Consider the following 11,827-nt stretch of genomic DNA (forward strand, 5'->3'; position numbering starts at 1 on the left):
CACTAATTACTAATCTCTCGCAAAGATATTATTTTTGCTAACAGAGAAATAAAGAAAGTCTCACTCACTCTCTTCAAAGTACAAACTATTTCCTTTTCTTTCCTTTTTCTTTCTATTGGTTTTGCTTTGCTTTGCTCTGCTCTTTCTCTGTTTTTGATTTGTGGGTGTTCGATTTTCTTTTCTTCCTTTTGGGTGAACTTTCTCCTTTATTTTATTCGATGCTTGATCTTTTTGTTACCAAAAGGAAAACAAAAGAATAGAATATAGGTAAAGATGCTACACTCATCAGTTTTATCCAAATCAATTTGTACCAAGTTTCCTTTGTTCGCTTCCGCAAATGCAAACCCTTCTTCCATTTCTTCTCTTCTTCAAATTGGGTATGCCCTTTTTTTTTTATCTTTTTTTTTAATATATGCGTTGGTGTCTTCTGATATATATATATATATATATATATATATATGTATACATATATATATATATATCTTAATTAGTATGCATGGTTATTATTTCTCAAAATATGGAGCCAAACGGAAAATCCGCCTTTTTTGAAAAGATGGATTGAGTTTTGTAGACAGTTAAATTCTTGTAAGATCATAGATGAAAAGCGTTGATCGGTCAGGTCTCAATCGGGGGAAATTCATATTATGTTGTGGTAATTATTGAGTAAGGGTACTACCCGGTAAAAATGGTGTTGTTGAAATAGGTAGTCTTATTCATGCCTTTTGTAGCTTTGAGTTTTGGAAATTTATTGACCTCCGATAGTTACACTTCAGATTGAAGTGGAGTGGAAAAGCATCGAGTATTAGCTGCGGGCAACGACTTTCAAGTAAGGCATGTCTATAGATGCTTATAACGATGTGATGATTTATTTAATTATCGACTTTCCAGTCACTTTTGATTTAAAAAGACAAAAGATATGACTGACTTTTTGGGCATATTGCAAGGCAAGGAGCCGTGTCAAGCATAGGATAGCTAATGTCTACGGGCGTCAGGCACGAGAACGTTTACTTGAGGTATTTTAATCACCTAAAGTTGTTTGTGTGCATGACTTTTCCTTACTCATTTTGTATCTCCTGATCATGAATAAGAAGTAAACTTTTATGCATGGTGCACGGTCTGTGTCCAAATTTCATCTTGATATTAAATTGCAAAATCTTTTCTTGCTCTATGCAACTGTCTTTCTTAATAATCTATCTTTTGTTATGCTCACTTCTTTTGCACATATGATACTAGTTATGACTAAGATGTTGTATGTATGTCCTAATAATATTTGATTGATGCACACTATTATGTTCATTCTTTGTAATTTCAGGAAGAAGCCCCTGAAATGGAAGAAACCACCCCTTCATTTAAAATTTTCCCGGGTCAGGCGTTTCCATTAGGTGTATCGGAAGTTGATAATGGTATAAATTTTGCTATTTTTTCACAGCATGCAACTGCAGTTACGCTTTGCTTATCACTTCCCCAAAGGTGACAATGCATTCTTTGTGTACATAATTTTTCACATATTCTTTGTGTACTTAATTCTGTGTTCCTTTATATTTGTAGCATTTGTCAAACTAGAGACAGAAAGTTTTAGATTATTGTTAATATTGTTGGTGAGGAGTAATTCATTTTTGGCATAATATATATTAGGGGAGAGCTTGACCAGCTGGCTGGTGAAATGATTGAATTTTCCTTGGACCCTCATGTCAACAAAACGGGAGACATTTGGCACATATGCATTGAGGTAGGATGCTTGAAACAATTTCTTGGTTCCTGAAATAGTGTCAAGTTCTCTTATTTCATTGTCTTCTATATTGTACACCCAGCAGCGGAAGCAACTGCTATATTTTTCTTGCCATTTTGTAGTATGGTTTTCTGTTTGCACGATTAAAATGACTCTGTAAATGTAGGATTTTCCCCGGAGCAATGTCCTCTATGGTTATCGCATGGATGGTCCTAAAGATTGGGATAAAGGTCATCGATTTGACAGCAACAATGTGCTTATAGATCCTTATGCAAAGCTAGTAGAAGGTCGCAGAAATTTTGGAGATTCAAATCATAAATTATCAAAATTTCTTGGAACTTATGATTTTGATAGCTTGCCTTTTGACTGGGGAGACAACTACACTCTCCCAAACCTACCTGAGGTATGGGCAAAATAGTTTGGTTTTATGCCAAATGCCAATTGCCCTATTGGGTTGATCAATCACTCCTTTATTCTTTCTTTCTAACATTTTGCAACTTTTGTTTGCTGCATATCTGAATTAAATTTATCTCTTTATTTGGATACATGCATCCCCATGCATTTGTGGAGATCAAGTAATCCTCAAATCCTACGGCTTTGTTTACAATCTAAGTCATTGAGTTTGTGTTTCATCTCTTCAGTGAAAATTTCTGCAGCTCAACGTCTTTGACACTTGCCATTGTGTTTGCAGAGAGATCTTGTTATATATGAAATGAATGTTCGTGCATTTACAGCTGATGAATCTAGTTGCTTGGATTCAAATCTTCGTGGCAGCTATGCTGGTCTGATTGAGAAGGTAATGATATGTTGCATTATACTCAATCACTCTAAGAAATTGCCTCTTGAATAATGTATTTACTACACTTAAGAGTGCTTTTAGTTTGAATTTTGTCATATCTAGGGCATGTATATGAATGCAACTTGATCTTAACCTATTGTGAGTTATAACCAACATTTGAGTACTATTGACATAGATACTTAACATTAACACAATCATAGGTTTTGGTATAAGACATGAACAATAGGGTTAGTGCATCCTGAAAGGATGAATTTTCAATGCCTGTGACATCTGATGCTTTTCCTCAAAAGTGCAGTTTTTTCATGCAAAGAAATTGAGTTTTCCCAGCCATCTTAGCAAAGATAACTATGCATAAAGAGGCATGGGAATAGTTGATGAGAATGAAGCATGGTATTATGTTGTTATCTTTTTAGAACTGGCATATGCTATACATTCGTCCACATGACCATCAATATACTAAAGAAATTTTGTTAAGTCACTTCTTTTGTTCTTTGTAGAAGACTTAGTCCAGTGTCTATTGGAAGCATTAATAATGTATTTGGGTCTGTAGAGAAAGTGACTATTGGACTCTTTTCACGTATTACATTTGTCTGACCATCTCTTTGTTAAAACAATTTTTTTTTTAAGATCCCACACCTTCAAGAACTTGGAATCAATGCAGTGGAGTTGCTTCCTGTCTTTGAGTTTGATGAGTTTGAATTTCAAAGGCGCCCTAATCCCAGAGATCACATGGTAACTAGAATCTTCACCCTATCTGCTTTATCGTTTAAATGTTTAATGTATCACATAAACAAACACAGTTATTTTTTTCTTTTAAAGGAATAATATTGACATTTTTTTGTTTGTCTCGGAACATATGAATGTTACTATCTTCACTGCTCTTTTTACCGTTGCTCATTTTGGTTAGTCATTTATAAATCAGTATATATTTTGCACTGAACATGGAAAATTTAAGTACTATTCATAGTTTGAAGTGGTTGAAACCGCTTAGTAGATTGTGTTCATAGGATCCCAACTGCTCAATGAAATGCCTTGCCCTTTACTAACATATTATAACAGTTTGTTCATAGAACTTCCAGAATAATGATACGACTTGGATATCGCAGAAATGATGTTATTGGGAAGTACTTGGTTTGTGACTAAACCAAATATCTAGATTAATTTTCTTGGACCAATTTCTCTTAGAGTGCTCTTGTATCACATCTATTCTGTTACAATAGCCCTATTAAGAAATAACTTAAAAGTTTTAGTTATACATATAATATGTTAGTTGAGCAGTGGGTGATTCTGCTGTTCGGCTATAGTGCTTTGTGCTTTAATTTGTAGTGAAAAATTTAAGAATATTAAAACACCTGTTTGTTATTTTTCTGAGATCAATACATGGGGTTACTCAACGATAAATTTCTTTGCTCCAATGAGTCGTTATGCTAGTGGTGGTGGAGGAGCTGTTAGTGCTTCATGGGAGTTCAAAGAAATGGTTAAAGCCTTGCATGGCTCTGGAATTGAGGTAAGTGTCTCTTGTACGAATGGTTGGTAGAATACATAATTTATAGTTGTAATTTCTTCTTGTTGCTTCATTGGAAGTATGAAATATGCATATTGTAGTGTTTGGTAAGCTTTTATTTTTGTACAGGTGATTTTGGATGTTGTCTATAATCACACCAATGAAGCTGATGATAAGCATCCTTATACCACTTCATTTCGTGGCATAGATAACAAGGTGAAATTTTTTTCCCCAATGATGATAATAGTTGTTTTGGGTTTAGAAATGATGTTCCTCATTGATGCGATTTATTTTCCTCATAGATGTTCTTGTTGTATTCTACTAATTCATTTGCAGGTTTATTACATGGTGGACTTAAACAACGAAGGCCAGCTGCTAAACTTCACTGGCTGTGGTAATTCAAGTTCTCTACTTGGCTTTTTTTTTCCATCTTTCTGAGGATTTATTCAATTATTCCTTGCTAGATGTACAGCAGTTAACTCTCCCAAATTTCTTCCCTAACAAATCTATTCCCTTGCAGATGTGTAAAAATAATTCATTGCTAGTCTCTTGTTAGCCATATTAGGACTGCTTTTGTGATTATTTTGTTTGATATCTTGCTTCCCAGAACCTTATATCATCTCCTTTAAGGTCTTACGTATCTACTCACGTGATTTCCACCTGTCTTGATGATTATAAAGATATCATCCCTTCTTTCATCACTGGAATTAAGAGAGAAACTAAAAATTGAATCTTTATAGATATGTGAAACAGCTGGGAGGTTACTGAGTGGGAAGTAGCAGAGTTAAGACAGTGGTTTGGCAATACGAGCCCTTACTTCTGATATAGAGATTGAGTTACTATTATAATTTGGTCTGGTTAAGAATATAGCATCAGTTTTTTCAACTTTCAACATCATATGTTTCTGTTTCTGATCTATTGTCTTGATGCTGTTGAAGTCAAGATCTTGTTTCTTGCATAAATATTGTGCTGAATGTGACTGAGGGTATGTCTTTTGAATTAAAGTTTTTCAGCATCTATTGTTTCTAAACACTTGAGTTCATACCTGTGAACTCAAAAGACATTCATATTCTCTTTCCGGTTAAGACATTCATATTGCGTAAGTATCGGGGTTTGACTTAGGCTTGAGTTATGAATCTATCTTCTTTTTCTGGTTTTTTAAATTCTTGAGTCAAGGTGTGAAGTTTATAAATTCGTCTAATATAAGTATTTTTGAGAGTGTGAAACAGGTTGGGTTTTGAATCTATCTTATCTGTGACAAATATTCATAATTTCAACTGTCATACATAAAGTTCTTTCATATGCAATATTTGTTGTTCTTCAGGGAATACATTGAACTGCAACCATCCTGTTGTCATGGAGCTCATACTTGACAGCTTAAGACACTGGTATGGATATAAATCCCATAGAAACTCATGGCTTTTGCTGCTAACAGTATGGATTTTTCTTTTATCTCTGATAGGAATTTGAAACAAATTTTGTTTTAATATCCTTTTCTGTAATTGTTTGGTAAATTGTAAATCCTGTTTTGTGATTGTTCAATGCACAAATAATTTGAGATGTAGTGCTGCTCTGTTTTTGCTTTTAATGGGGTTAGTAGCTCAAGAAAGTTTAAACAGGCTTCACATACAAACTTTGTTACTGAAATGTCTTCCCCAGTTGGATAAAGTTCAACTCAAGAAGGCAAAACATAATAAACTCAGTTGAATTATGAAACATTGTTGATTACTTGGATAATCTGGATTTAAGTCAGCCAACATTCTTAATTACACATGGAGAATAATGTTCCACATATCATTTATGTTACTTTATGTGTGTTTATTATCTTATAACAATAAAGTTGAAGTTGATATTCTTCTTACTGATATGCTATTTTCAATGAGTCCCTTAATCCTTACTGAAAATGGCTATTTTCCAAATATTGGAAATTTTTGGTGAAACCATTAATTTTTTATTGATTGACATGTTTCTTATTCTTTGCTGTTACCAAATATAGGGTTGTTGAATATCACATAGATGGATTTCGATTTGACCTTGCTGGTGTACTTTGTCGAGGCACAGATGGTTCTCCACTTAATGCTCCTCCACTTATTAGGGTATGTGATTTGAATGTTTTTGGACTACAGCTTGTCTAAATGTAGCATATCCTCCTTGTTTTAAGTACGGAGATTTAATGTCCCTTTTGACATAACATGTTAGAATAAATTGACAATACATACCATTACAGTTTAACAGCCAGAACTACTGAGGGTTCATTAGGTATATTCTCCAATTCTTAATGATTATAACGAAAGCATTACTGGTGCTAATGTGCTGAAGTTTCTTCCAAAAGAGAGGAAAAAGCATTCAAATTTTTGTGAAGTGCAATGCTTGGCTTCATTTCTTTTGAGATGTTAATTTGAATTATTTTGTAAACTGAGACTCAAAAATAAATGTTTCGTTGGTTGTATGGTTGGCATATGTTCAAAAGCAATGTTGCTTCACTTTAGCTCTCAATTTGTTTGGTTCTTAAGAATTTTGACATCAACCTTTTTTGTGGGGAGTACATTGAAAACTCCGAAGTTGCACTTTGTTGTTGTGACTTATTGCCTCATTCTTTCATTAAACCAGGCTATTGCCAAAGATGCTATCTTATCAAGGTGCAAAATTATTGCTGAACCTTGGGATTGTGGAGGACTTTATATTGTTGGTAGTTTTCCTAATTGGGACAGGTAATTTTTTTACAATATATTTGTATTTAAATCTGCTTATGTAAAGAACTGGAATATTAGAGCATTTAAAGGCCAACCGTTAGTTGAGAACACTTCTTCACAATTTCATTTCCAAATTATACATTTACCTTGCTGTTCTTGCTGTCACTGTTACCTAAAAAACATGTGACACTTACATCCCTACTGAGCAGTAAATCTAGTTATGGAAACCTCAAGTGACGTTTCTTTTAGTTTTGGAACCTTAAGAAAGATAAATGCAATTTGCTTTGTGGCATTTTCCCCACTTGTTATCTTTTCTAATTTACAAAATTTTCTTGATTACCTATATTGTCAAAAGATTAATGTGATTGGCCTACAGTTCTTGGTTTTACATGTCTGGAACAACACTAAATATCTCCTAGGTGGATGGTTGCGCGATTAATCAGATGTCTTTACCTTTGGCTTTCTACTTCAAACAAATTCTTTCTGGAAACTTTCCCTTCTAAGAACCCAGGGCAGCTTTCCTCTATCACTTTCAAAATTTCCATTGTGCAGGTGGGCTGAGTGGAATGGAAAGTACCGCGATGATCTGAGAAGATTTATAAAGGTAACACCATATGGAACAAATATTTAATCACATGAATCTACAAGTAGTTCACATTGCTTTAGAGGTAGCTTCAGGTTGAACATGGAATCAATGAAAACTAAGAGAATATAGACTCATAGATTGCGATTGAAAGGTCTCTTCCACTGTCACCTAAAATTTGACTGGTTGGCTTTGCATAAAAGTATTTTAGACATATTAAGTGTATTTGATGATATGGCAAGACCATGTGATCCAAGGCACACTAAATAGGATGAGCCTAATCTTGAGATGCAAGGTGCAAATCAATTCCTTGAATGTGTGAACTGTGAAACAACGCACTAACTAATAAAAATACATATCATTCTAATAAACTCTAAAACATTAACTCTGTTTCATTGCCTAGTTTGCAGTAAATATAAAACATCACTAAATGTTGTTATAACTCTAGCTGTAGGTTCATTTCTATTCCTTCCATCTCCAACAAGAAGCTATATAGACCATTTTTAACCTTTTTTTTTCCTTGAAAGGAAGACTTGTTTTCTCCTTTTTTGTCAGTTAAATGTAAAAATATAAACCAGAACTTGAGTTATGCCTTTTTGCTTCATTTGCCTTTAAAGTGTACATGAACATGTGTATCTCACCTGGAGAGGTGTGAAGCACTTGCTAGATTGTCTTGCAGCTTACCACTTAGGCTTGCTCCTTGACTACACTGAACGAGATATTGCTTGATGCTTCTATGTAGTTTTATTTAATATCAAATTTATCAACTGCTTGAGTTTGTATGCAGTTTTTAAGCTTAATACTTTATTAAGCTATGGTAGGATGTGTGTTAAATTCAAATTTTTTGTAGTTTACACCACCATGTTCTTTAATCCCCTCTTGCATGGTGCTTGAATTATCTTCTCAACATCACCTTGTTGGATCTGAATTATCCTTTTCTATTTTGAATATCATGATCTCAATTTGGAATCTAATTATGAACTTTCCTTAATATAGGGAGATCCTGGTATGAAAGGAGCATTTGCAACTCGCATTGCTGGATCTGCTGACCTCTACAAAGTAAGTGTCAATTGTGTGATGAAATTGATGATTGAAAATTAGCAGGATAAGTGTTAAATATCCGATTGTCTAACATGTGTTTTTGATTCTCTGATTCTTGTGTAGAAATTAATAATTACAAAGCTGGATCAATAGATGAAACTTTAGAAATGCTAAGCAGTAACCATAGCCACAATTTTTTTCAGCCTAAATTTTCAGTTGTTGATTGAAGCTGATGTTGTACACTTTGGCCTTGGCCAGTATCTTTACAATGAATTAATGTGGGACAAACAGAAGTTGCTTAAAGAATTTAATTATTCAAGATGTTATTAAAATTCCTTTTTGTTATAATTTATGAGCTCTATCGTACTTGATACTATTATTAGGGATTTTATAGTCATATTTGGTATGTTGTATTTACATTGATTTTTAAGATGTTGTATTTTTTGGTACTCTAGATGTAAATGTTACTTGATAGACTCATTTAACTTCATCAGTTTACTTTCACTTTTTTCCACTTTTCATGGTTGTAAATCGAACTTTTGGCTTATTCTATAGATAAACAAACGTAAGCCATACCATAGTGTTAATTTTGTCATTGCACATGATGGCTTCGCTCTCCATGATCTTGTTTCTTACAATTTTAAGGTATGTCAATCTTCGAGTATCCATTTTAAGTTTAAGTGGCTCCAAGGGGCATGCAGTATTTCCAGTTATTGTTTGTTTTGACAGCACAATGAAGCCAATGGAGAAGGTGGAAATGATGGAAGCAATGACAATTTTAGCTGGAATTGTGGGTTTGAAGGTATGTAGAAAAAGCCTTTTTTTTTTTTTTTTCGTTTATGCATGCATAAATGATAGCTATGGATTATCTTAGAGGCGTCAAGCTTATCTTGAGTGTCACTAGTGTTATGCCCTTAATTGTGAGCGCCTTGCTCGTTCTCATCTTTATTGATATTTTTGGACTAAAGTACTTTTAAGAGTTTGCTTCTTGTCATATGGTTTTAGTATTTAATTCATCTATCCACTGCTTTATGAGATTTGAACATCTTCTTCTTAGATGTCTTCATGATTTTATTAATATTAAATTGTGTCCTCATCTTTGGTTTCATTTTTAATTTTTCATCATTCATGGAATTAATTCCTAGAAGTAACAGCCTGGTTTTATGAACTTTTAAGATTTAGACAAATTAGATATGTAATCATCTGATCCCATTATTTCCCTGGAGAATGTCTTAATTTGTTAACAATCTGTGTGAACAAGATTTTCTTCATCTTCCTTCATTTTCAATTTTCTTGTTGCTTGAGTCTCCAGTTAAGCAAATATGTTCAATGATGTATCATTTTATTAAAATTTGTTCCATTTCTAAACTCCTCTTTTTCTGTATCTATTGGACAGGTGAAACTGACGATGCAGATATTAAAGCCTTGCGCTTCCAGCAAATGAAAAACTTTCATTTGGCATTGATGATATCACAGGTAAAGACATTAAAAAGCCATTTTATGCATTATATGCCTGATAGAATCCCTTTTTGAAGACTTGTTAAGAGCCCAATGAGCTTCACATTTTTTCAGTTTTCTGTGGAGGAGGGTTAAACTCTTCTAAACTACTCGTATTACAGATTTCCATAAGGCTGACAGTCAATAAGAGGCCTGGAGGGGTCCCTGACCTGTCCCCTTCAACTCCCCGACTCTCCGTGTAGTCACTTTCTATTTTATTTAGGGCTATAGGCTCTGTTGGTTTTTGCTGTTAGATTTCAATCATTTGCTTTATACTGCCATTGAACTTTTGAAAAGTGTTATAATGTTTGAGTGCATCATAATTAGGGAACTCCAATGATGCTAATGGGAGATGAATACGGGCACACACGATATGGGAATAACAATAGTTATGGACATGATACTGCTATTAATAATTTCCAGTGGCAACAGGTAATATTATATCAGTTTTCTTTTTTCTGACAACTTTAGTCAATATATTACTTGCTGGATGATATTCTTTATGTTAAAACAGTTGGATGCAAGGAAGAGTGATCACTTTAGGTTTTTTTCAGAGGTGATAAACTATCGGCGAATGCATCAAGTATTTCGTCATGAAAATTTTCTCAGCAAAGTACATGTCTTTACACCTGTCCTGGTGAAACTACATTGTCCTTTCACATTGTCTGGAGCTCAATAGGTGGTTTATCTGTGCAGGGTGATGTGACATGGCATGAGGATAACTGGGAAAATCCTGACAGCAAATTCCTTGCATTTACGTAAGAAACTACATGCCTCTTCATAGGTTGTTGGTATTCCTTGCATTTTGCTTGCTCCATTGTGCCTGTTTTGTTTTTATGTGTGTGTGCATGATTCATTCATTTTAGCTTTTAAACATCATAGCATTGCATTTCCCATGCGGTAGTTCTAAATTAGTTTGTTTTGCAGGCTTCATGATAATAGTGGTGGAGATATCTATCTGGCATTCAACGCTCATGACTTCTTTGTTAAAGTTTCTGTACCTCCACCACCTCCGAAGAGGCGTTGGTTCCGTGTGGTCAGTTTTATGTTTAGTGTTTTTTCGACCCCTGTTTGCCGTACAACTGCTGATGTTTCTGCTTTTTCTATTCACCTCGGCACTCTTTAGATATATCTATGGATTCACAGATTCACTTTCATTGGAAATAAAGATTCTATTAGAATTTATCATCCCAGCAGTGGGTTGATGAGGATTAACTGCAATTTTATACTATAAAGCTACAGAGCTGCTTGGATTGACGGTTTGATTGTCGTAATTGTTGATTTTACATCTGTCTTTTGTTATTCATAGTCGATAACTTAAATCTGAATCTGAGATTGCAGGTGGACACCAATCTTCCATCTCCTGATGATTTTGTCTGTGAAGGAGTCCCTGGAATTGGGAGGACCTACAATGTGGCTCCATACTCTTCCATTCTTCTTGACGCTAAACAATAAGCTGAACCCAGATGGATCTTAGTTGAATCAGAGCATGATGCCAAGAAAAAGGACGATCAGATTTGTTGTATCCAAAGTTTGTTTATCTTCTTACAGTTTTCAGGAAATGTGAAACAACTTTAAAAAAAAATAATTAAGCAATGCTAAAGAAATAAACTTAACTTTATAATTACCTAAACATGGAATACACGCACGTAGCATGTGATGTGAGCTAAATACTCAAAGTGCAAAGGGTCAATTGGTTATGTCCCCATCTTTAAGTTGAAGATGGTCTTAGAGTTCAAATTTTAGCATTCGTAATTTTTTTTTTAAATTTAAAATTTAATTCAGTTGGATCAAGTAATTATTTTCAGCGACATGCAATATGTTTGAAGTAAACAGAAAAATACTCATAGTGGTTTTATGACTAAAGGCAAACCAAAAGCTGTGGAAAGTTGAAGGTATAGGATTTCATGGAAACACAACGTAGAACCTTGAAATTATGGATGAAATTTTCTCGTCTTAATCTTTATTACCTTTTAAAGAT

At 34.1% G+C, this 11,827-nt stretch overlaps 1 protein-coding gene across 8 annotated transcripts; it reads left to right on the forward strand.

The window, feature by feature from the left end:
* Positions 1 to 36: 36 nt before the first annotated feature.
* Positions 37 to 11,479, forward strand: ISA3 (isoamylase 3). Of its 8 annotated transcripts, XR_016345107.1 has the most exons (25): positions 37 to 377; positions 774 to 831; positions 945 to 1,013; positions 1,313 to 1,470; positions 1,636 to 1,729; positions 1,896 to 2,132; positions 2,421 to 2,525; positions 3,156 to 3,260; positions 3,901 to 4,035; positions 4,162 to 4,248; positions 4,369 to 4,426; positions 5,357 to 5,420; positions 6,029 to 6,128; positions 6,643 to 6,743; positions 7,278 to 7,329; positions 8,305 to 8,367; positions 8,905 to 8,994; positions 9,079 to 9,151; positions 9,746 to 9,825; positions 10,174 to 10,278; positions 10,361 to 10,459; positions 10,543 to 10,604; positions 10,774 to 10,882; positions 10,993 to 11,105; positions 11,188 to 11,479. XR_016345107.1 is itself a non-coding variant. In XM_089765709.1 (24 exons), the coding sequence occupies exons 1-24, from the start codon at positions 274 to 276 to the stop codon at positions 11,011 to 11,013; spliced, it is 2,229 nt and encodes a 742-aa protein (XP_089621835.1). In that variant the 5' UTR covers positions 37 to 273; the 3' UTR covers positions 11,014 to 11,479. The 8 variants fall into 8 exon arrangements, 6 of the variants coding, with proteins under 6 accessions (XP_089621835.1, XP_022768375.1, XP_089621844.1 ...); XR_016345114.1 differs by lacking the exon at positions 10,993 to 11,105 and having other exon boundaries at positions 10,401 to 10,459; XM_089765709.1 differs by having other exon boundaries at positions 10,993 to 11,479.
* Positions 11,480 to 11,827: the final 348 nt, after the last annotated feature.

Source organism: Durio zibethinus, chromosome 1, assembly GCF_047325235.1.
Source record: "Durio zibethinus cultivar Kanyao isolate XHJ-2024 chromosome 1, ASM4732523v1, whole genome shotgun sequence".
In the NCBI taxonomy this organism is placed as follows: Eukaryota; Viridiplantae; Streptophyta; class Magnoliopsida; order Malvales; family Malvaceae; genus Durio; species Durio zibethinus.

Bases quoted from the DNA above. Each gene is read 5' to 3' on its own strand.
- ISA3 (XM_022912640.2), top strand. From the start codon at position 274: ATGCTACACTCATCAGTTTTATCCAAATCAATTTGTACCAAGTTTCCT. The intron at 2,526-3,155 runs GTAATGATATGT...TTTTTTTTTAAG, and splicing joins ATGCTGGTCTGATTGAGAAG to ATCCCACACCTTCAAGAACT. The intron at 10,605-10,773 runs GTAAGAAACTAC...TTTGTTTTGCAG, and splicing joins AGCAAATTCCTTGCATTTAC to GCTTCATGATAATAGTGGTG.